This window comes from Natator depressus, chromosome 3 (assembly GCF_965152275.1).
Source record: "Natator depressus isolate rNatDep1 chromosome 3, rNatDep2.hap1, whole genome shotgun sequence".
NCBI lineage: Eukaryota > Metazoa > Chordata > Testudines > Cheloniidae > Natator > Natator depressus.
This window is the reverse complement of record NC_134236.1, coordinates 20,046,530-20,072,547: the sequence shown is the minus strand read 5'-3', so window position 1 is coordinate 20,072,547 and position 26,018 is coordinate 20,046,530. Positions and strand designations below refer to the sequence as shown.

General features: G+C 44.0%; 1 protein-coding gene across 1 annotated transcript in view; it reads left to right on the top strand.

The window, feature by feature from the left end:
• Positions 1–5,657: 5,657 nt before the first annotated feature.
• Positions 5,658–26,018, top strand: part of FKBP1B (FKBP prolyl isomerase 1B) — a 51,538-nt gene continuing 31,177 nt past the window's right edge. Inside the window, exons 1-2 of the mRNA XM_074947511.1 lie at positions 5,658–5,855; positions 13,824–13,871. Of these exons, the coding sequence (XP_074803612.1) occupies positions 5,819–5,855; positions 13,824–13,871 (85 nt within the window). The 5' untranslated portion in view covers positions 5,658–5,818. The remainder of the gene's footprint in view (positions 5,856–13,823; positions 13,872–26,018) is intronic.

Below are 26,018 nucleotides of genomic sequence, written 5' to 3'. Positions count from 1 at the left end.
GATGTTCTCCATCTCTAACTCATCATTCACCGGCCAAAATATTCCTGGCTTTAGTGACTGCTTTCAGTCTGTCACTTTGGTTTTTATTAATAAAAGAACATTTTCTAACTTTTTGTTTGCTTTCAGTGAGAACATAAATTTACTTACTGTGAAGTGATATTGCATTGAATACACCACATTATCAAATAATTTAGAGGCATTTTGCTTTGCTACAATTTGCACGCTCAGTAAGATCATTCTCATTTGAGACTTGTAAAAAAGAGAAGAGGATAATGACATTTTTTGCAGAAGAATTATACCATTTTAATGACAAATAGTTTCTGAACCTTCTAAAATGTCACTTAAATGACCTAGTCTTCACTATAACCCTGTTTACTCTAGGAAAATTATTTACTGTTGGCTGGGGTGCATGCAGGAATTTAAATTTTACCGCTTTTGGAGGGGCACTTCTGCAGCCCCAGGGCTGGAGGAGCTGTCAGGTCCCACTGTGGCCCTGGGGCCAGAGGAGCTCTGAGCCCTTACTGATTACAGGGGGACCTGTGCCCTTGCTTGCCCCCCTTATGCACACTCCTGATTGTTGGCAAGGAGTGTCAACTCTGGGAGTTGACCAACCAGATGTTGAAAACAGTTGGCTGATAGTGTAGACAGGACCAAACAGGACAACACCCATTACAGAAATTATGCAAGATGACAAGTTCCATCAGGACTTCAGAAGATGATTCGGCCCTGACTGTTCTAGCAGTTAAACCATGGTCAATGCTGGTTGAGAAGGGTCCTAGGAATCCATCCAACCATCCATTTTCAACCAGTGATTTTCCTAATGTAGAGAGTGCCTGGAAGAGACAGATGTTTAAAATATGCTATGGTTTCTGTAGCTAGTGAAGACCAAACCTGAGACATTGCCTACAATTTTAGGGAAATCTTCCACCATTGCATTTGTATATTTCCCCTGGTGTTAGCAATGGTGGGAGTATGTGCGTAGTTTGGTTGCCAGTGTTTTTGTCAGCATTTCGTCTAGACTAGCTCCATGTATGATGAATATATGGAAGTAAAAATGCTGGTGGCCAATCTACACTAATGCTTCTACCCCAGTTGTCGTTGACAGAGCTGTGCCACTGGTATGGCAATGGTGAAAGATTTTCAGATAAATCTCAGTGTAGATCCATTCTAACTATATTAGATACCCTTTACCAACCCATCTTTGTCTACATTAGAACTTACTTACCAGTTATTACCAACAGTAAACAACTGTCCAGTGTAGATGCATGCCTCTATGCTTGGTGGTTTATAAAGTGGTTTCAAACAGTGGCGTATTAGAACCATTGTATCACCTTGCTGGTAAGAATCTTGTTTTTAAATAGTTCACCTCTAAGCTCTGTCTGCAGTAGGAAACAGAACCATTGTGAACAATGGTTTTAAGCAACTTGTCCCAATGAACTAGTATTGAAAACAATTTATGTGCAGGTGTAGACCAGACAAGACTGCTTTGGTGGAACTGTGTCATAATCATGCTTTGTGAAGTGGTATTGAAAATGGTTTTGTCCTTTCTGAAGTATATCTCAAATTGTTGCTTAAAACTATTGCCTGCAATGATTCTGTCCCTGCAGTAGACTGTGCTGTAGTTTAGAGGGAACCTTAGAACTGTAGAAAATATAGAGTTTGTATTTGTCATACTGCACAATTCAAAAACTTTGTACCAGAGAGGAATTGCTTAATGGTCTAAACATAGCTTTGCAGTACTTTGACTCTTTGAAACTGTAGGATCAAATACAGTACTAGTAAGGCTGATTCAGTCTTTTAGCCTTCCAAGGTAGTTAAAGGCTGAAGGGCTGAGTCAACCTTGATAAAGAACTGAGTGCCATGAAGATAAGTGTGGGTGTGGGTATCTGTTTTCCAGGTGAGACTCGTAAACCTGAGTTTCTTGGTGGATATTAATGATCTCTTAAGAACATAAGAATGGCCACACTGGGTCAGACCAAAGGTCCATCTAGCCCAGTATCGGTAATCATCAAGGGATGCATCCCCTATTGCCCATTCCCAGCTTCTGGCAAACAGAGGCTAGGGATACCATCCCTGCCCATCCTGGCTACCAGTCGTTGATGGAGCTATCCTCCATGAACTTATCTAGTTCTTTTTTGAACCCTGTTATAGTCTTGGCCTTCACAACATCCTCTAGCAAGGAGTTCCACAGGTTGACTGTGTGTTGTGCGAAAAAATACTACTTTTTGTTTGTTTTAAACCTGGTGCTTATTAATTTCGTATGCTGACCCCTAGTTCTTGTGTTATGAGAAGGAGTAAATAACACTTCTTTATTTACTTTCTCCATGCCAGTTATGATTTTATAGACCTCTATCATATCCCCCCTTAGTCGTCTGTTTTCCAAGCTGAAAAGTCCCAGTCTTATTAATCTCTCCTCTTATGGAAGCCGCTCCATACCCATAATAATTTTTGTAGCCCTTTTCTGAACCTTTTCCAATTCCAGTATATCTTTTTTGAGATGGGGTGACCACATCTGCACATAGTATTCAAGGTGTGGGCATGCCATGGATTTATAAAGAGGCAATATGATATTTTCTGTCTTATTATCTATCCTTTTCTTCATGATTCCCAAAATTCTGTTCGCTCTTTTGATTCAATATTTTTCACAAGAGTAAAGGTTTGCCCTCATGTGTTGGACAAAATTTTCCCTCCTTTATCACTACTATGCACCAGTTTGCTTGTTGCTCTCCATGCTGCAGGTAGTTGCATTTCATTGATGTTATATATATTATGACTTCAGGTCATTTGGGTTAAAAGGTGAACATGTAAAATATATTTAGAAAGAACAAAAATAAATGCCACCTTGTATATATGAATCCATGATCTAGTTCCAGTGATTCATTTATTTGCGGGAGTTAGAATATCCGTTGGTTTCTCTTCCATAGTTAGACTTTTCCAGAATAATAAAAAGACTACAACAGAAGCTTGTAGTTAATATTGGTGGTTTCTTGGGATTTTTTGTTTTTGTTTTCTATTATAGTCTGAACTGCTTCCAGTGTGTCTAGCTGTGACATTTCCCGACCAATATAAATAGCAAAAGTATAAAGAAAAGAATTTTGACGCAGAGAGTGTCTAATGTATTGCATTGTCAAATGTAACCTTTTACAGAACTGTATCAAGAAAATGACAAAGCTGAACTAAATATTTTGCTTGTTTATAAGTGTGAGTGATTTCTGTTCATTTTTGCTCTCTTTGCAAAATGGATTTGTTTAAAAATTCCTTTTGTCCATTTTCTGCTTTGAAAGACCACATGGCAGAATAATCCTAATTCTTTCTGGGTTAACCCATTAGGTTGTTATTATTATTTATATGACAGTAGCACTTAGGGGCTGTAACTTAGATCAGGGCCCCGTTGTGTTAGGTGCTATATAAGAGACAGATCCTGCCCCAAAATTTTTTACTAACTAACTAGACAAGGCAGAATTATTGTCCACATACAGAGACATTAAGTGACTTGCCCCAGTTCATAAAGGAATCTGTGTCACAACTGGAGTATGAATCCAGATCTCCTGAGTTCCAGTGCCTTAACTCTAAGCCATTCTTCCACCTCTACCCCTTTCTTACTGCCCATCTTGTAGAAGGATTATGATTAACATGTTTTGGCTATGTGCGCGTGTGTATATGAGTGAAGAAATTACTGTGTTAATGCTAAATAGGAGAAATGAGTTGTTCATTTACTTCTGAAAGTGGTTAGTCATGTTTCTCTCTCATGGAAGTGAGTTCCATAGTCTAGGTCCAGCACTTGTGGAAGTTCTGTCTCTTTTAGTCATGAGCTTTCACATATTGGTCCACAATTTCATGGCTCCAGTAGTTGTTGCTGGAGGTTCTGGTTAAATGGAGGTCCTGGCTGTGGATCTCTCAGGTAACCAACCCCAGTCCCTTGAAAGGCTTTGAATATCAGGACAAAGACTATGAACTGAACTCTTTATTCAATTACATCCAGATACTATTGTGATGGAGACCACATGAGCACCTTGCTAGATAAGGACCCAGTGCAAAGGACAGAGTCCCAAGATGATGTGTTCTTGTCAATCTGCACTGCTAAGCAAATGGCCACTGTGTTTTGTAGTAGCTGAGACATTTTCAGGGTGTACTCTGTATTTTAACACAACCCTCAGTCAGTTTAGGCAGTGGGAGCCAGTTCTGGAGGTGATGTGAGTGACAGAGTGTCCTCTTCTGCTCTCATGTGAGTAGCTGTCTTTTGAAGCAAGAGCCATTTGGAGAAGGAGATGCCCCCACATGCAGATCCATCTTGGGGGCTATCGGATTCAACTGGGAGCTGATTACCCTGAGCAGCTGCCACTGACATTATGGCAAGTTCTAAGGCAGGTGCAGAAGAGTCCATGACACTAATATTTATAAGCAATATCAGAATCCCTACAGAAATAATAACTATAGCCTTATGACTCACATAGACATTCAGGGGACTGTTTTTAAGTTACATAAAAATATAGTGATTAAGAGAAAAGTACAAATATGGGTGTAAAATGTCAGACCAGTATAGGCTGATGCAGAAGGACATAATTCTTCCAGTTAAAAAACAAAAATGATCAGACCATTTTCCAGAACCAAAGAAAGAGAATTGTCAGCAAATTATTATTTCCTCAGAGTTGATGGGAATAGTGAGATTCATGTACAGATTCTCATAGGGGGAAAACAGTTTTTCAGACACAGGTATCTGAAATACGTGTATCTCTCACAGTTTTCACAATTTTTAATCCAACACGATGGGAACAATTAACCATTAAATACAGGGTTTAAAAATTATTTAAAATATATTTTAGTGCGTATTTCAGACACCCCTGCCCCCCCCCCGCCACCCCACGAACAAGTAAACGTGCACACACATACATCATGCCAGACATGAGCATGAATGGTAAACATCACTGTCATTTCAATCTATCCTTGGTGCAGTAAGGATTCCATGCCCTGCCCTCACCCCCTCATCCCATCCCCCTCCACATCTGCATGTTTGGCACTTTCATCCCTGGTGACTATCCTTTCCTCATTTGATTCCTCATGATGTAACCAGCAATGAAACTCGGACTGCTCCAAAAGACACTGGGAACAGCTTGCACATTACACAAGCAAGCTCCACTGCAGGTCAGAGGGCACAGAAGTGAATTAGAAGCAGTGGGCATTGGTGACACACTATGACACACCGCAGAATCTCATCTTTAGGAAGAGAATGGGAGCCGAGTGCACCAGACATGAAAACGTGTACTGGGGCCATGCACCACTGGATTGGGAACTACTGAACTGACTACATCTGCCTTGAAGGATGCATTTGGCAGAGGCAGTGCATTCTTCTAGGCAGACAGCACTAGCTTATTCCCCGGCACACAGGGGTGCATCTTCTGCAAGGCTATTTAAGGAGTATATGCTGTGTGAAGAAGGAACAAGTACTTGCTGGAAGGGAATAGTATTAAAGTGCCAAGTCCTTAAATGCTTCATGCAGCAGCAAATCCCAGCCAACTACAGCCTGGGAGGCCTGCCCCCACTCCCATCTCCCAGCCCCTCTGAGGGACCTGCCTTTCCTGTGCAGCTGAGAAGGGGGATTGGGTGACCGAGTAGGCAGCCCCCACCCACCCCAGCTTTTGCATTGGCTGGAAGCGTGTGATGGACAGCTGTGATGCTCCTTGTCAGTCAGCTAGGAAGGGGAATGCATTCAGCGGAGGGTCCAGGCGTGGGGAAGCCAGGCTAGTGCCCCGCTGAAGCCGAGGGTGACCCAGGCAGCAGCAAGAATTGCTCTGTGTTGCCGCAGACCAGCAGTGCAATAATGGGAGTGGAAATTGAGACAATCTCCCCTGGAGACGGTAGGGTCTCTCTCTCTCTCCTGATTTGCTTTTAGGTGGTACTGGGGTGCCTGTGATCGCAAGAGAGGGAGCCCCCTGGCATCGGGCGTGGGGGCAGGATCCGGGATCAAGGGACAGTGCAGGGGAAGGGTTTCTGGAGGGGGAGTGGGAATCTCGGTTCGGAGGAAGGGGGAGCCCAAGGGTCTCTTGCATCAGGAGAGTGAGAGAAATCTGAGATCAGAGGGAGCCCGGGATTCTCTGGCATCAGAAGAGGAAGGAGTCCAGGGGTCTCTGGCTTCAGGAATGGGGGTGGGAGGTGGATAAGAGGAAGGATGGATATGTAGTCAGAGGGGGCAGAAATACAAGGGTGTCTTGCATTGGGGGTGGGGATATGGAATCAGAGGAAGCTCAGGAGTCTCTGGGATTAGGAGGTTTCAGAGTAACAGCCGTGTTAGTCTGTATTCGCAAAAAGAAAAGGAGAACTTGTGGCACCTTAGAGACTAACCAATTTATTTGAGCATAAGCTTTCGTGAGCTACAGCTCACTTCATAGGAGCGGGATCTAGCATTAGAGAAGACAGTGAGCCTAGGGTCTCCAGAATCAGGAAGGGTTATCTGGAATCACTGCAGCCTCAGGAGCTCCGGCATCAAAAGATGATATGAGACCAGATGAAGGGAAACCTAGGAGTGCCCAACATCTGAAGAAGAAATAAAAGACTGCAGGGGAGAAAGGGGTGTGGGTGACATCCCTAGTATCAGGGAGGGTAAAAGCCTGAGGGTTCTGGGATCAGAGGTTTGGGGGGAAGGTCTCTGGGATCAGAGGAACAGAAGGAAAGCCGACTAGGTTCTCTGGGATGAGTAGACTGCAGTGTCTGCGGCTCCCTTGGTGGCAACAGCAGAGGCAAGGAATAGTCTGGGATATTTAAATGGCATTTGCTGACAGCTGCATAAATCCAAGTGCAGTGAAGTAATTTAGTAACGAGAGCAAATTATAGTCCAGTGCACGCCCACTTTAAAATGTGAGCCTTAGCAGTCAGCAGCGAAAGCAGGTTCACTTTTGAATCACACTCTGGATCAGGCATTATTGGGGCAGCAGCAGCAAGGGTTAAATTCTGTAGAGGGTGGAAAACAACTTAATAAATGATTGCTGATTAGTGTGTGTGGCTGTGGCGAAGGTTGGCATTTAACGTGCACGGTAACAAAGTTTCCTAAATTTATTTCCAAACCTTTTCATGAACCATAGGCCATTTATGTCGGGATCACTTCAGATGGCATCCGCATTTTGACTGGACCAGATTAAAGAGTATATTAATCTTTGTTTTTATGGGATCACTTTTTCAGAGTGGCTGCTCCACTCTGGTGCTAGAACATCGTCCTATAACTCTCGAAGACAAATGTCATTACCAGGGACCCTCGTTTTCTGTGATTAAAAACCCCAAAGTTCTCTAATAAAAAAACATAAAAATCCATGTTTTTCCATGATTAAAATGAAATGCTGAACTTTAGTTTCCCTAGCCACAATATATGTAGGTATCAGTTGAACACAATGTTTTATAAATATATTTACAGTTTTTAAGCTGGCAGCCAGAGCCCTGCCGCCCAGGCCAGGCAGCCGGAGCCGCGCCCATTCTCCTGATTATCTGATCTGACTCCTGTCTCAATTAGATCGGATAACCAGGGTTCTACTATAGATGTTTTTATTTTTTCACAAAATGTAAAAACTAAAGATTCTCTTTAAAAATGCAAATTTTGCATTTTTCCATGGCAAACGGATTTCTAGAATCTCTGGTCAGTACTAATATAGAGCCATACGTATCTATATAATGGGCCAAATTCATCCTTGGCTTAACTCTGTTGGCCCAACATCATTTCCCCCCTTGCCTATGCCTTTTAACTGTCTTCTCATCTACTATGGTTTAGCTCTGTGGGCCAGATTCTGCTCCAATTTATAGTGCTGTAAATTCAGGGTAACTCCATTGATGTATGTACTGTTCTTCTATTGTAAGTGTAAGTGAAAACAGAATTTAGCCTTGCCATTTTATTATTCATCTCTAGAGTGTATTGCGATATGGTTTGTATGAAAGATGCTCTTCAAAATAAAGTTATAAATGTGATTTCTCCTGGTTGCCAACCTTAATCCAATCCAAGTGATTTAAACAGTGTCATTAAAACCAAAACCAGTAAGCACTATTGCCCTCAAATCCACTCAGAAGTCAATTTGCTGTAGTGACTAGTTGATGGTCTTAACATCTTCAGGCCTAATTCAGCCTTGGCATAAGATGATGCATCTCCATTGATTTTGGTGGTACAGTATTACACCAATTTATGCCAGGGTGGAATATGGGCCACTGATCACTTGTATCACACTCTTTCTGCTCTACTTCCACATTGAATGGGGCATTATTTAACTGGACTGTATTGGCATCGTACCTGGCGGTGTTATTAGTTGTGATATTACAGTAGTACCTACTGAGATCAGGGCCCCATTTGTGCTAGGCTTTGTACAGACAGGTAGAGAATGTTTACACTGCAATGTAAGCCCAGGGTTAGTGGGACTCGAATTCACGAACCCTGGCTTTGAAAGCTCAGGGGTTGAGCATTGACACTCATTGATGACTTTAGGTTAAGAATTTTTGACCCTGGGCCCACACCGGGCTCCAATCATATCCCAGATTACCTATATCCCCAAGTCCAACCAATCACATCCCAGACTACCTAGCACACTCCTGAAATGTGACCACTTTCTAGCCCTTTGTGGTGCAGCATGGGAAAACTTGACTGTCCACCCCGCCCATCACAGGAAGTTGTTGCAGCCCACCAACACATTCTGCTGAGCTGTCCTTTTGATCTACATGCTCCCAGCAGTCAGAACTAGGAGTCATCATTTGAAGAACTTTTCTTGCTTGGGCTTTTGCTCCTGTTTCAGGAAATGAGCAGAGCTTTCATGAGATGCTGGTGGACATTTTGGTGGCGTTTTCTGACCCACTGAAGGCACCTGCCAGAGCTAATGGTGGAAGAGGAGGATGATGATACAGACATGGAAAACTCGAACTGGTTGATGCTCCTCGTGACTTTTGGTATAGCTGCTGATGCCCTCTACATAGACCCGTGTTCCTGGAGCAGGGCCACAAGCACAGACTGGTCGGATCACATTGTCATGCAGACCTGGGATGATTAGCAGTGTGTACAGAACTTTTGCGTGAAGAAAGCTACATTTCTGGTGCTTTGTGAGCAGCTTGCCCTGACCCTCCAGCATCTCAACATGCTCATGAGGGCGACCATATTGGACCCGAAGCAAATAGCTATCTGGAAGCTGGCTACCCTAGACTGCTACAGGTCCATTGGGAACCGTTTGGTGTTGGAAAATCAACTCTGGGTAAAGTGGAGGCAGAAGTTTTTGAGGTGGTCAGGTATGTGATTTACCCAAAGGTGATGGGCATAAACAATCGGCAGCAGCTGTGGCGGCGATCCCTCGATTTGAGGATGATCTCTACCACGGATGTACATATGGGTCCTGAGATGACTCAGGAGTCCGATCCTGGAACCACAGATCCGCCCACAGTGGGTACAGACATTTCCTGTCTTGCCAGCTGCCTGCTGGGAGAAAGTTCTTTCTTTTTCCTTCCTTCGGGTCTCCCTGTTTTCAGCTTTGAGGGCAAGGTGCTTTTCCTTGATGGAGGATGTGGCACCATTGGGGTCGGTTGGTGGCTTGCTCCTCCCAGCTTGTGATGTCCACATCAGTTTTCTTTGCAGTCTTTGTGTCTTTCTTTGCAGTCTTTGTGTCTTTGCAGCCATCTCTGACTGTAGGTCAGCTGAGAGTAGAGGGCTTGTTTTGGGAGGCGAGAATCTGGCATCCACACACAGTGTCCAACCCAGCGAAGTTGGTGCATAAGGATCATTCCTTCAATGCTGGTGACATTGGCTTCAGTGAGGATTCTGGCATTAGTGCGGCAATCTTCCCACTTGATGTGAAGGGTTTTCCACTGGTCGATAGTCTACTTTCATGGACAGGCTGGGACACTATTCCCACCAATGGCACTGTCATAAATGGAGTTACTGTCCCCACTGCTATTCTGGGGAAATCCTGCATACCCCCTTTTTGCCCTGGCCTATGAAACCATATACTGATCTCAGAGGACCTGGCAAAAGAAAGTTTAATTACACTCTCCAAAGGTGTAGAATGGTGGTTGAATGTGCGTTTGGCAGGTTGAAATCCTGCTGGCGTGGTCTATAGACCCATTTTGATTCCAGTGTCATCAGTGATATCTGAATTATTGTGCCTTGCTGGGCACAGTCTTTGAGGTCAAAGGGGGGCCATTTGCCCCTGAATGGACCTGTGACAGTAATGGACTGCTGAACAGGTACACTCAACCAGAAAGTGCACTGATCTCACAGCTGGAACAGGCAACGGAAATCAGGGATGCCCTGTGATCCCACATTATGGACTTGCATGGACCAATGGAAGAGGGAGAATAGTACATTTATGAATGTTTTTGTCCAGCAATTTTTACAGTAAATGAGGTACTGTCACATCGTGCAATGAAAGGGGGTGCACTGTCACTTTACACAGTGAACGGGGGAGGTATTGATTGTCATGAATTTTGGATGACATGACTCTTAATGTAATGTGTGGGGGGAGCAGTGCATTTACTATTGATTGCTGTACATAGCTGTATGGAGAAATTGTTTGGTTACAACTTTTGCCTTACCTTGTGTTTATCTTTATTATTCAAAATACACATTATAAGATGTGATGTAGTGAGCACAATAAACTTTCCTAATAAAATACAAGCCTTTATTTGCATAATAAAAATAACAATAATGGAGCATTGCGAGGCAGGCCTGCATACCAAAACAACAGTAATAAACCAACACCACAACCAGTAATAAAACAAAGTGCATATACCAAACACTGAATGGTGCAAACAGGACCATCAAAAAAATCCCCTAATTTTGCGAGTCAGCTGGCATGTTCTCCTTTCCTTTTCTTGTGCATTTAGCATGCCCTTTTCACCGGTGCATGGCTGTGGAGGCCTCCAGGCTGTGGAGGCCTCCAGGGTGTGGCAGACTGCAAGGGAAAGGAGGTCACCACAGGGGTGAAAGTATGCTGGGGGGTAGATTTGCCCTGTCCAGCTGCTGTTAAGTCCCAGTTGCATGGGCCACCCAACCATGGAATTGTCCAAAGTGCTCCCGGTATGCAGCTCATGGTACTGTGGACTGGACTCATGCCATGGTGCGGGCACAGCAGGAGCCTGCAATCTTGTGGCCATTAGTGAAAGCAGACATTCAAACAGGTTTTTCTGCTGTGCTCTGACATCTTCTTTCAGCCGATGTTCTTGTTCCTGGAACTGAAATGCAAGTGTCTGCTCCCGTGCTGCAATTCTGTCCTCGGCATGTATGCTGCTGAAGTATGCAAACTTATGGTGACTGAACAGCACATCTATGAGGGGAATGGCTGGTCAGCTACCGAGCTGACCCTGGAAAATACATCCTTCCTCAAAATGTGACTACCTATCTGGAGTTCCTGCTAAGGGAAAAGTTTGCAGCTATCGACACTCAGATTGCCCCACACCCTGCCCCATGCAGGACCCTCTCACCCAACACATGGATCCCCCCCACACCACGCCCCTCCACAATTGGATCCTGCTGGGCTGAGCCTGCTTCCCCGCACGTGGATCAGGAGAGCAGGGCTGGGCATGCCTGTGAGACTGTCCTTCTTGCTCGCTGTGGAGCTGTATAGATGTGCTAATATGCCTAGTAAGGAACCTATTTGTCAAAAAACATTTCCTGAGTCTTTTTTGTTTGTTAGAGACATACTTGCTGACAGGTATTTTGAAATAAATTACCAAAATAATTGCAAATGGTGTGATTATACTGTATTATTTTGACAAATAAAATATTCAGAACTTTGCAGAATTTTAAAATATTGTGCACATAATTTTTAACTTTTTTGATGTAAAATTTTTAATTTTTTGGCGCAGGATTCCTCCAGGAGTAATCTTCCAATCTAAATAGACCAGACAATAGGTTGTAAAGAGCACCACAGCTACCATTTTGTATTGTGATTCTCTGTTGAACCTACCTGCCTCAGTGCTTGGCCTATCATAGGCTCTGTCCTCCTGCCATTTGCTGTTCATGGTGTTTGGCTTTGGCACACTACCTTGTTATGCATTATTGGGTATCTCAGCTCATAGCCTATATAATGCACAACACATTAGCACACTACATTCAGGCAGAAGAGGCAACAGAAGGCAGGCAGGATCAGCTTATGCTCCTACCTGAATCCCCAATTTCTGGTTTCCTGACCTGCTGTTCTCTACTGTGGGGCCTTCTGATGGATTGTGGATCAAAGTTCTGTTGAACATGGGGCCTCTGTCTGCCAGTTCAGATACACAAATCAATGGTGTCTGTTTTAACTTGCCATTATTAGGAGGGTTTTGGGTACGTCCTAAAAAATTGTTCTGTAGCTTTATAGATCTGTCCAAGCCTGTTGGCAGGGATTATTTTAGCAATATATAGAGTGGGAGAATGGCCGGGGTAACTGTTATCAGTGACAGGGAAATCATTCAGATCTCTTGCCCTTGGTGTCAAAATTTTAACAAGCGGCTACCAAGATCTCTCTTCACCCATCAGTGCTTTACTATCTCATGTGACTGCAGATCTGAAAATGCATTTGCAGTGTAGGAGATGGGATTTTTTTTTAAAACGATTGCCACTTGCTAATTATATGTGTTCTTATTAAAGTAGACTTAAGTAAAAGATATTGGAATTATGAATACAAACACATTACTTTACCACATCTTCATAGTGTAATGTTATTCATTTGTGAACAATAGCAAAATATAGGTTAAGTGAAGTTAAAAATGATTATAATTAAGGCTAAGATTTATTCATGATATTTATTTTTTTGGTAAAAGTCATGCATAGGTCACGGGCAATAAATTAAAAATTCACAGGCTGGCCTGTCCATGACTTTTACCAAAAATACCCCTGACTAAATCTCTACTTCTGGGGCCCCGCTGCTCCGGGGGGCCCCTGCTGTGGGAGGGCCCTACTCCAGTGCTGGGGGTTGACTGTTTCCTGGCCACTGCTCCTGGGGACCGCTTTCTGGACGGCCTCTGGGACCACTGCTGCTCAGGTGGTCCCCAGGGCACCCCCCTCCCGCCCAAGGACTGCTGCTTGGGCATTCCCTGGAGCCAGCCACACTGGCCGCGGTTCCAGTGGTCCCCAGAGCCAGCTCCCCAGGGCCGCCTGAGCAGTGGCCAATGCGGCTGGCTCCGGGGCGGCCCCCGGGAACGCTGCTTGGGCGCTCCCCGGAGCCGCCCCCAGGACTGCTCCTCGGGCGGTCCGTGGGACCAGCTGCACCGGCCACTGCTTGGGCGGTCCCCGGAGCCAGCTGCCCAAGGTCTCCTGAGTAGTGGCTGGTGTGGCTGGCCCCAGGGACTACCGGAGCAGCTGGTCATGGGCCGCTCCACAAGTGACCGGTGCAGCTGGCCATGGGGCCCCCGAGAAGCTGTCCCAGGAGCCGGCTGCTCGGGCAGCCCTGAAGTCAGCTGCACTAGCTGCTACGGAAGTCATAGAGGTTGCGGAAAGTCATGGAATCCGTGACTTCTCTGACCTCCGTGAAAGAATCGCAGCCTTAATTATAATTCATGATGTCTTTCCAAAGGCCATCCCCCTGCAGTTTTAGGAGGACAAATCAGATCTTAAAGCTAGTAAGAAAAGATACTAGATTTGACAGAAAGGAGAAAACCACATTAATATAAGAAAACATGTCTTCCTAAACTAAATAGGGGACCTTTTATCTTAAACCATTTCACTCCCATCCTGAATATTGGTGACTAAGATAAAATGACACCCAGACTCAAAGCAGCCCTAGAGTCAAACCCCAGTCTAACCTCTTGAGCCCACCGCTACTAAAAGCGAATCTTTCCCACACAGGATGGTTAATCAAAGACTTATTAAAAATATACTTTTCTATTTTTAACAGGACGGACATTTCCAAAGAAGGGTCAGACGTGCGTGGTACACTACACAGGTGAGGAGTGTTCTGAATGTTCTGTGCAGATGGCTTTGCACTTCGGGAGGCATTTGTCATTTCAGATTTCAGGATCATATTTTTTCCCCTTCCTCTGCCCCTTCTTGGTCATTTAATATTTTTCTGATGGGTCTCCTGAAGGCATCACTCTTGACTGGGCAGCTCCAACTACAATACTTATGTGTGCATGCTATTCTTTAAGTGGAATGTGTAATAGCATATGGTTAATAAATGTCACTGTGGGCCTGATTCTCCGCTCCATTACACTAGCCATAGAAGGCAAGTGGAAAACACCCTTTACGCAGTGTTGGATCAGGCCCTCTATCTCCATCATCTCGGACCCTGAGGTCAGTAATTGAGATGCAATGATATTCCTTCTTTCTTTTGGCTTTATATAAGATAAAAGCATGTATCCCAGACATTGGGGTAAATTCACCTCTGTGCAGGGGGGGCCAGTACAAAGGCTGTCTATCACTTAAGTCCTACGTTACGGGATTAAATGGGTCTCAGTGTTGCCTGTTGATGCTCTTCCATTGTCTATAAATACTTAAGGAGTCATTGGGCTAAAGAGAGTGAGTTTGACTCTGTAATCTAGTGGTTAGGGCATCCACCTGAGAGATGGAAGACCTGGTGTTTAGTCCCCCTACTCCAAGGACTGTTGTGTCTTGTGTATTTAGATTATATGCCATTTGAGGCAGGGACTGTCTCTTACTATGTGTATGTAAGCACCTAGCACATTGCCCTGGTCTCAGGTGAGTTTGCTAGGTCATACTGTAATACTGATAATAGTAACAAGAAGGGAATAACAGTGGCCTTAGTGCTGATGTATCTCAACATTAGGGAGGCATTTTTCTACAGTTTAGTATAGTTTCTTAAGATTAAATTCAGTGAGTTCTTGGTGTGGGGAATCTTTAGTGTCAACTCTTCAAAGCAGGCTGGCTGGAGGTACGGTTGCCAACCCTCCCAGATTGGCCAGGGGGCTCCCGGAATCGGAACCAATCTCACGGTGGCTATTGAAACCAATCCAGGAGATTTTAATAGGCCGCTAAAAGTCCAGTTGGCAGCACAGTGGACATATGGCAGGCTCCCTACCTGCCCTGGCTCCACGTGACTCCCAGAAGCGACTGGCACGTCCCTCTAGCTCCCAGGCGCAGGGGCGCCCAGGGGGGTCTCTGTGTGCTTCCCCTTCCCTGTGCGCCGACTCCGCAGCTCCCATTGGCCGGGAATCCAATTCCCTGCCCCAGCTTGGTGAAAGTGAGTGAGGGTGGGGGAAAGCGAGTGACAGAGGGGGGGATGGAGTGAGTGGGGGGTGGGGCCTCAGAGAAGGGCCGGGGCAGGGGAAAGGACGGGGTAGGGGGTGGGGCAAGGGTGTTTGGGTTTGTGCGATTAGACCAGAGGTGGGCAACTACGGCTCACGGGCCACATCCGGCCCGCAGGACCGTCCTGCCTGGCCCTTGAGCTCCTGGCTGGGGAGGCTAGCCCCCGGCCCCACCCTTGCTGTCCCCCTCCCCCGCAGCTACGCTGTCGTGCGGGCACCACAGCTGGCTCCGTCCTGGCAGCAGGGCTACGAGCTCCTGCTGCTCTGAGCTGCATGATAAGGAGGGTAGGGGTTTGATAAGGGGCACGGGGTCCCGGGGGGGGGCAGTCAGGGGACAGGGAGCAGGGCGTGGTTGGATGGGGCGGAGGTTCTGGTGGGGAGTGGTCAGGGGGTGGGGAGCAGGGGGGGTTGGATAGGTGTAGGAGTCCTGGGGGGCCTGTCAGCGTGCAGGGTGTGGATAGGGTTCAGGGGGGCGGGCAGTCAGGGGATGGGGAATGGGGGGGTTGGATGGGAGCTGCGGGGGCTGCGCTTTTAGGAGTGGACAGCACGCAAAGTCCCCTGCCCCCCCCCAGGGGCCGCAGGGACGTGCTGACCCGCTTCTGGGAGTGGTAAAGTCCCGGGGGGCAGTTAAGGGTGGGAGGGCCCAGGAGTGGGCGGTCAGGGGACAAGGAGCGGGGGGTTTGGATGAGTCGGGAGTTTTGAGGGGGGCAGTCAGGGGGCAGGAAGTGGGAGGGGGCAGGGGCCAGGCTCTTTGGGGAGGCACAGCCTTCCCTACCCGGCCCTCCATACAGTTTCGCACCCTGATGTCGCCCTCGGGCCAAAAAGTTTGCCCACCCCTGGATTAGACAGTTGGTAACCCTAGCTGGAGGTGATGGAAAGTGTGGTTTACCATTAAACAAGATCTCTAAAAGTTCTAGTTTTTGTCACATTTGTTATGACTTTGAACACTTTGTCTGGTGGCTAAAGCATAGGATTGGGAGTCAGGAATTCTGGATCCTGTTCCTGGCAGGCACTGCTGCTGAATTGCTGTGTGACTTCAAGCAACCCTTGAATACTTAGGCCCAAATTCAGCCTTTAATTATAGCGGAGCAGCTCTTATTCACAGTCATTGTAACTGAGGGTAGAATTGAGCCCTTAATCTCTCCGTACCTCTGTTTACCCACCTGTAAAATTGGGATAATACTGCAATTACCCACTTCGGAGAAATATTACAAGCCTCAGTTCATTAATGTTTGTGAAGTGCTGTGAGGTTTTTGTTTGAAAGGGGCTATAGCAGTGCACATTATATTATTATTTATTTATGAAATTAAACATGTTTAAGAGCAGCATTTTGCTGATGGTCACAGAACTAATTAATGTCCACTGGGAAATCAATCCGTTTCTTTTTAAAACACTTAAGATCAGATAGATCTTCAGCTGGAGTAAATCAGTACAGCTCCATTGACTATTGACTTCAATGGAGCTACCCAAATTGGACCTGAATTTTAAAGCAGAATTAATAAATGATGCTCTTGTCTTTTTTTTTTTTGGCTTGCACTAGTGATCTGGGGGCACATTGTTGTCATTCCTTTTGCCATATGTTACCAAACATTTTGTATTTATGTATACATTACCAAATGCTTTGTAATTTTTGTTTCTGATGGGTGAAAGCCATTGTTGCAATTGTGAAATTGCACAAGTCTACTGTATAGTGTGCAGATTATCGGTAGTTTATGGAACGTGCTTAATTTATCATGATGAAAAAAGAAAAAAATTCCATTTAACACAACACAGATTTCTGTGGAATTTGATTATATGGCTCTGCCAAAAAGAGAAGAATTTTCTGTGTATTTTACGAGCCAAAGTCAATACAGCCTTAAAAAGTATTCTCATTATAATCGTTGGAGATCTATGGGCATAAGGCCAGATTCCCATCTCAGCAAGACTGATGTAAATCAAGAGTAATGCCACTGAATGGAATGAAGTTACACCAGTCTTTCTAAATGAGAATCTGGCCAATACAGCTTAATGTTTGCATGGCTTGATATACGTTCTTCCAATCTGGAAGTGCTCTGTGTCAGCATAAATGCAAAAATCTGATATTAGCCCAGTCCTGCCTGGGAATAAACACCCATTGACTTCAGTGGGTGTTGTGCTTGTGTATCTGAGAAAAGAATTGGGCTCTAAGCAAGGAATTTAATCAAAATTCTTTGTCTTTAATTAGCTGGGTGATTTTGGAATAGATAGTGAAAAGAGAAATTAGAGCTAGCATTAATAAACCCTGTGGTGTAGCAGACAATATAACTGAGCCTTGAATTACAGCCAACCAAAACTTGTCTAGCTATAAGGAACTTAATTGATTATAAACCTTTCCAAGATATCTTGTACCATAGGATATGGTGTCTGTTCATATGGTGTGATGCCTGCCAATTCTTTGTATTTTCTAGTAAAAGTCATATGCCTCTTTAAATTGCTATGGCTTGAAAAGATGGATGCTTTTTACATTGTGAAGATCTTAGTGGCAACTGAGACCCAGTGACAGTGTATCTCAAGTCTTCTCTGCTTTTCTTCTGTGAATCAGAATTGCAAAAGGTGGTTTGACTATTCAGTGTGAAACATGCTCCTCTGAGACCCCACAGACACAGTTTGCAAATGTTAAGATTCTCTGATGAAGTCCGTCAAATTTTCACTTTTGCTCATTTACCGTTGATCAGTTAATATGTGGGAATATTTTAGTGGAGACGTTATATAGTAACTAGAGCCTGGGACGAGGAGTTAGTGGGGAAGAGGGTTTTGTTCCTTATTATGCAACCAATTTACTGTCTGACCTAGGGTAAGTGACTTGCTTCCTCTGCGCCTCAGTTTTGAAATTTGTAAGAAATGGAGATAGTGCCTCACAGGATTGTCATGAAACCTAAATAATGTTCACAAAATGTTTTGAGATGCTCATGTTAAAAGAGACTATAGAACTGAAAAAAGATTGAGCTGGTAGAGAGCATACACAGATCTTGTGAGCAAAATATAATAGCTTCAGCAATTACAGGAATGAGTTTGAGTTGGAAATCTCAGTTCATTTCCTAGTGGAAAAGGGTCCACATCATAAAACTGACCCTCAGATTGCCCAGTTCTTCCACCCTTATTCACATTGAGCCGTACCTTACTATGCAATAGTCCTATTGGTTGAAGTGAAATCACTTGCAGAGTTAGGTACTACTTTACATGAATAGGGTAACAGAATTAGGCATGCAGACTTCTTTATCATTGTATCCCCTTAAAGATGATGTCTGCAGCTCAGAGTTTTGACACCTGGTCTGCACGGTGAGAAGAAGCTAGCACTGCTGCTAGAGCTTGTTGGGATTTTTTGACAAAACAGTATTTTGTCAGAAAATGCCAATTTGTCAAAACCAACATTTTTCACAGGAAAAGGTTGGCTTCTACCATTTTTTGACAGGAAAGGTTTCTCAGGTCCTCAGTGGAAGTTAGAGAGCAAGAAAGAATCTGAGTCAGGGAGAGCAGGGACTTGAATATAGGTCTTCCACCTTCCTGATGAGTACCCTAACCACTGACCTATTGGCTATTTTGGGGGTGGGTTTCTTGGTTTTCTGGGAGAAATTTGAATGGTCTCAGTATAATGCCAACACAGAACAGCAAAACTTGTGAAATCTCAAAAAAATATTGCAGGACGGTAAGACTTTCCCATCCAGCTCTAACTGCTGCCTGTTCTATGGATAAATAGAAGACTTCAGTCTCCGGGACTGCTCTGTAAGCCCAACAACCTTAAAACTTCCCTTAAAACTCATTTGAGAAAAACAAAGGAGTTTCTTTTATGCAGATTTAAGAAGACAAAAGAGATATTTCTTCAAGACAACAAAAAAGGGGGCTTTCTGCTCTGTGAGTGTCTTTGCTGTCATTGAAAGACTGCTTCCACGGTTTGGAGCCTACCAGTCTTTCAGTGCTGACGGAGCACCCATTGAACTCCATAGGAGTTCCTTTCATGGAGGATTTGCTGCATCAAGCTGCCTCCCTGTGTGCATTGAAATTAAATTGCTAGAAAATAATTAAGCCCCCTGCTGTCTATTCCATGAAAAAGCTATAATAAGTTGATATTAAGTCAAGAAAAGTTGCAAAGGAGCTTATGTAAGGTAACAAAGAAGTAATGGCCTCTGTTCATCAGGCTTTTTGAGCTCAGTACTAATCTGGGGCAACGCATGCTTGCAGAATAATTGACTGCTCTTTCAAACTGAGGGTTGCTGGCTCCCATTTGCACATGTTTACAGTGACCACAATTACGTTCACTCTGCACATTTCTAGCTCATGTAAATTTAATGGCCAGGATCTGAAAGCTTTGTAATTATTGATGCCAATTAGGATTCCAGATTCTGATCTTCACGAAAATGAAATAGATTTCTAATGGGTTTATATACAAAGAGTTCCACAATTGTTTATATTTCTGAGTCAGTACTGAACCAGTGCCAGCATGGCATTAAGGGGCTTTATATTGAAAGTGCCATCTTTCAAAGAAAATTTAAAACTCAGTTCTAGCTATTTGAGGGTACTCTAAATCCTACATTACTGTTTCCTAAGAACGTTGGCCTCAAAGTCCGTGTTCCCTGCACATCATATGGCACAGAGAATCCTTATGACACCACATGCATGGGATTGCTCGGCAGAGCCAGGGGACCTATATAATCAGAGGGCCAGTGGATCCATACAGCGGCCAACACCTGTATCCATCACCCAATGCAGAGACTACAGAAGCCTGGAGACCACAGCAGCTGTGAACTATCTCTCATTCCACACTGTGATCTAGGTGGGAGTATTCTGTCTCCCCCGATCTGTGCCTACCTTCTTAGTCCAACTCTTGCTCCCCCTTCCTGACTTGGCTCATTAGTCTTGTAATATATAGGTTCTTTTACTGTCCTCAGCACCATGGTATCTGAGCTCCTTCCAGAAGTGCATTTAGTGATGTGACTAACATCTGTCTCATGTGGGTTGTTCTTTCTCTCATCCTCTCTCCAGGGAGAGAGTTGTGTGTGCAGTGTAATGTGTTAGTTCAGTAGCTTTGTTTTGTTTTGTTTTTTAATATACAATGGAGAAGGCATGTTAGTTTATCCAGTCCATCTGCTAGTCCAGCATTGTTCTCTGCAGTACATTTGCTAGTGCTTTGTACTGTCTAGTTTTAAATCTCCCAAGTGATAGCTACCTATGCTGCTTCCAAACCCTTTAACATTGGTGCTGATGCAGCATGCTTTGGAAATGAGACAAGGACACACCCATAGGACTTGTGACTGAAAGCAGTGGACACTGACCATGGACTCTGGGAAAAATTCAGTCTGACTCCTCCACTGGCATGAAAACTTGACAATGTATCTTACAGCTAGGGAATAGCCAAACCCAAAGCTCTGGATCTGAACACCCCTGAACTTCAGGAAGAACGGCTGGTTGAAAATTTTGTGCCAAAACTGTTTTTCAGTGCAACATTCCGTTTTTGACGAAACAAAACTTTTCATGAAAAATACCGGCTTTCTGTGGAAAACTTTCTTTTGGTTGAAAAACTGAAAAGGTTTTAGTTTTTGGCCAAAACCCAAATAATTTTATTGAGAAATGTTATGGCCATGCCTCACAGGAGTTGTAGGCTGAGTGCCTCATGCCTCCATTCTTGGGTCTGGGCTGGATTTCCTAGCCAGATTACATCTCCCATGATGCACCATGGCCAAGGACTCACATAATGTGCCACAGTAGCTCAGAAAGATGAGAGATTGGAACATGATGGTAGATGTAGTCTGGCCAAGTAACTTGGCCCAAGGAGGAGAATGGAGCGCGAGGTACTCAAACATCAATTCCCATGAGACAGCACAGTAGCATTTCCAATTGAAATATTCGGTTTTCAGCTGAAAGTTTTTGACCAGTTTTTTGTTTTGTTCGTTTTTTCACTGAAAATGCAACATTTTCTGCAGAAAAACTTCCATTTTCTGACAAACTCTAGGAGGAGGTCCAGAATCCAGGTCTAAAATTTATTAGTTGGCTGCTCTCTCTGCAATGGTGTGAGTTAAAACCTTGTATCTGAACCCCCCACCCCAACTGTCAATTTTTATTTAGAGATTTGGATCTGCATTTTGCAATTTAGCGTAATCTCAAATTGCAACCCAGATTAATCTTGCATTGTTCCTGCTCCAGTGTCTGTTCATCATAGGGAGAAATGAATTTTTCTTATTCAGTAATGATCCCATCTGTCCCACCAGTTTAATCCTTTCATGTTTGTATTGCTTAAAAGTTATATGAAACGGTGGCAGCCCCACTATTATTCATCACTATTAATGAATAAAAACATTCATTATTTTATCTCCCCATTCACTCTCCCCCTCTCTCATCCCCACAATCACTACATAGATGTATTTTATATATTATTCATTGTGTCCATTTTATAGGTGAATATGATCATACATCCTCTTCAAATTCTAAAAGAAGGTGTATTCTTCAGTCTCCTGGTCTTGTAGCTGCAATAGGGAAATCAAGCTATAATGTTTGCAGTACTTCAATACCCTGAGCATTAGTCATTCATGTTATATATATATAATTCTACTTTTATGCTCTGATTAGTCTTTTCTCATTCTAAAAGAATTCTCCTTTTTCTTTGGAAGGGATGTAGTGAGTGGCTGGCAACAGCTCTGGAAAGGCTACAGCTGCTTCCTCCCTTATTCTGCCAGGGGAATTTTTGGAGCGGGTAGACAGTGGCATTGATAGCTTGCACCTTCAAGTTTATGCCCTTCCCTGATTTTTCAGTGGTGTCACTTGCACCGTGTCTCCAATCAAGTGAGCAGCGAGGCAGGTGCACAATTCCTGCCCTACTCCCAGAGCCAGTCAGCAATGCTTCTGCAGCACACAGCTGAGTGCAATCGTCTGCGTTATCTAAGTGATTCCCTTTTTCAGAGTGTCCTATTCGCTTCTTGGCCTGAACTCAAAGACATGATCCTGTTTCTGAACCTTGATTTCCTGAGTCAGTGCTTCTAGTACCTAGCTCTAGCAGGAGAGCCAGTTAAAGGGCCACCATGTCAAAATGAAGAGCACATGTTAAAAAAGATCCTTAGCTGGGTTATTAATAATACCTTAGATTGTTTGACGTGAAAGCCTTTAAATATCTAATTTCCTTTTCCACATTTGTGCTTATGATTCAAATTCCTGGATTCAAACAGAAGTTTTAAACATCAGCAGGTCAAATCCAAACACTGGACCAAATTCTCCACTGATGTAAGTGGGCACATTTCCATTGTGGGCGATACAGCTACTCTCTCTTATGCCAGCCGTGAATTTGGCCATTGCAGTAGCAACCTAAAATTTAGATTTGGATTGCAATCCCCCACCCAAATTCAAGAGTATGCAGATCTGGCATCTTGGTTAGTCCCATTACAATACAGGTATCATTTCACCTATGTAGCTAGGTTCTTTTACCATGCCCAACACTGTAGTATCTGAGAACCTGAGATATGATGCTCTCATCCATATCTAGAGTCTGGATCTCTGATTATGTTTTTTGTTTACATTTCACATTTCTTTCATTTCCTGGGTCTTCTCTAATCATAATAATACTTAGCTCTTACACGGTGCTTTTTATCCGTAGATCTCAAAGCACTTTACAAAGGAGTTCAGTATTATGGCCCCCACTTTACAAATGGAGAAACTGAGGCACAGAGAGAGGCAAAGCAACTTTCCCAAGCTACCCAGCAGGTTAGTGTCAAAGCTGGGAATAGAACCCATGTGTCCCAATGCTGTGTTCTACTCACTAGGCTACATTGCCGCTCTCAAGCAATTCCTTTGTGTCTTTCCAGTCCTGCAGTGAAAGTGTAATGCTTCGGAACACATTATTTAAATTGAAATGGGCTGGCAGGAAAATTACATTTTTATTCTTATTAGCTTTTGTGGGGTTTTTTTTAAACCAAACCTAATTTGGGGGTCAAATTGAAATGGAAATTATTGTTTTTATAAGAGTTGTAAACAGATGAAGGGCCCGATCCTTTCTTGTTAAAAAGAATAATAAAGTCATTGACAATAATTATTTAAAACACTACAAAAGCATAGCTACAGAATAGTGTAGTGTTTTTAATAAGGTCACCATTAATGCACACTCAGAGCTCCTATTGATTTTGTGGAAGTTTGGAATTGGAACAAAATTGGAACCTTAGTGAGCTAGAAAATATATCTGCAGAGCCGGGGATGATGGAGAGATGGAAAATAGTTGGAGACATTGGATCTTACAGAGAGCAGAGAAATTATAGTTTCTGAGGGACTTCACACAATAGGGGTGTGAGGAGAAATTTTAGATAACTACAAAACTCCACAGTACAGTAAGGGAGATCTTATTGGACTCCTCCTGACTGGGAAACCTCCTTCTGATTAATTCTGCCACTGTTGGGCCGGCCCATTTGTAGACTACAAAGCATTTAAATATTGCCTGTTGTTAGTGAGTAATGGACATTGCCAGCCCATTGTGTTTAAAGTGGGAAGTCAGATAAGAATAGCAACAGCTCTTCAACACTTGCCAAATTTATTTTAAATTTCAGGCACTTCTGTACGTTTTGCGGACAAGTAGCTATGTTGAAAGAACAAGGGTCCTGGGACAACAGCTATCTGAGCCTTTCCTTTTCCCCTGAGAAACCAATGTACAATGCAGCCTACCAGGGTGTCAGCTGATAAAAGCCAAGCAGATATTTCTCGTGAAGTGATCTCTGGATTTGGTGTCATGGAGTTGGCTGTGCAAGCGAAGCCAGACATTATCCTGAAGCACAGAGAATGAATGAATATCTCTGACGTGGATTCTTCCATTGCACCATCCAGACTGTCTCTCTAGGTTCTCAGACTCTGCCCAAGAGCACCCTCCCTCGTCCATCCACATTCCAGGGCATTTAGGTTACTGTAAGCTATTTTGGAGAAGTCTGTTGATTATTGAAGTAGATCTGAACACTTCTAAATTTTGGGGTAGTGTGGTTCTGAATTTGACCTCTGGGTATGGCACCAATCCCTATAATGGACCGAAACTCCCCCTCAAACCTGAACACTCCTACATTTTGGAAAAGTTCTCATCTAGTTATGAATTTTTGTGGGTTGGGCCCATCGATAACTGACTAGAATAGAACAAACGGAGAGGAAAAATAGAGAGGAAAATGAGAGGCAACATAGTCTAGTCAGGGTAGAGTAGTGTTCTGTGAATAAGGACATTTGAGTTCTGTACTGCTCTACTACTGATTCACCATGTGCCCTAACCCAGTGGTCTCCACATTTTTTGATCGCGCACCCCTATCAGTAAAATTTTTTTGAGCACGCACCCCCAATATATGTATATTTATTTATGTATAAATTATATACACGTACTACTGTACTCATATATTGTGTAAATTATAAAACATAGACAAAAAATAGAAATTAAAAAACGATGAGATAAAGATGAAATAAACAATACTTTTAAAATAATTTTTATTTTATTTATTAACGGTGCAAAAAACCGTTTTGCTCTCACTAAAATTTTTTTTATTATTAATAATAATATTTTTAGTGAGAGCAATGTGATTGAATATGCTTTATTATTTTTGAAAATCTTGGTTTAACACTTTGTGATACAGCGGGTGCTCAGGGTGGGGTGCGGGGTCCGGGAGGGAGTTAGGGTGCGGGAGGGCACTCAGGGTGGGGGTGCGGGAGGAGGCTCAGGGCTGGGGCAGGCAGGAGGTGCAGAGCACTTACCTGGGGCAGCTCCTGTTTGGTGCAGGGGGTGTGCAGGTGGCTCTGCGCAGCGCAGCACCACCCCTATGGCCACGATTCTGGGAGCTGCCCCCCCCCCAACAGGCAGGGCCACCCGGAACGCAGGGGCTTTAGGGGCTTCAGGGCCCTGGGCTAAGGGGGCCCTGGGGCCCTGGCCTGCAGCTCCAAAGCCCCTTTCGGAATGCGACCCTGCGAGCACAGGCCGGAGGACTCAGGAGGAGCAGGGGCAGCCGCACAGCCAGCGGCTGGAGAGAAGCGGCGCTTTCCCCTTCAAAGCGCCACTTCTCTCCGGCTGGCTTTGAAGGGGAAAGTGCCGCTTCTTTCCGGCGGCTGGCTGCCAGCTGCCCCTGCTCCTCCATGGGCCGGAGGACTTAGGGCCGCCCCCCCGCCCCTTTTTTTCCCCTCCGGCAGTGCTCCTCCTGCCGTGCCCCCCAATCGATCATCTTGCGCACCCCACTTTGGAGACCACTGCCCTAACCCAGTCACTTAGCTTATCTATTTAAGTCTTCCCATTTGTAAAATGGGTATAATAATCTTCTGAAGCTTCACAGAAAGTGTTTATAAAGCTTCATTAATATTTGTAATGCTTTTTGAGTGCCTCCGATGGAAGGCATTAAGTACAAAGAATTGCTACATTGTGATATGGGAAAGGATGTATACTCCTTTAGGATGTGGAAAGAAAAAGCAAAGAGAAATAACATTCTTTGTAAACTTATTTATTTCAGTGAAAAATCATGGACATAAGAGATGTGACTGTATATGTAAATATTTACAGACATTTTGAGGTGACTGGAGTCACTCAAAATTTAGCTAAACCAGAAAAGAATGACTGTTAAATGATCAGATTCTAAATTGTATTGAAAGGATAGATTCAACCAGACAGGAGGGAACACTACATTAGAAACCAAAGAGAATATTATTTATATCTGAAGAAAGACATGATGTGCAGGCTGACAGTTGTAGGAAGGTCTGAGATTTTCTTGTTTAAATTGAGTCTGAAGAAGAAAAAGACTTATAACCCTTCACTAATATCTTCCAGCAGACCTGGGAATTGCTGCTGGATGAGAATGCAGTTTGAGGAATGTTTATTAGAATTGTCC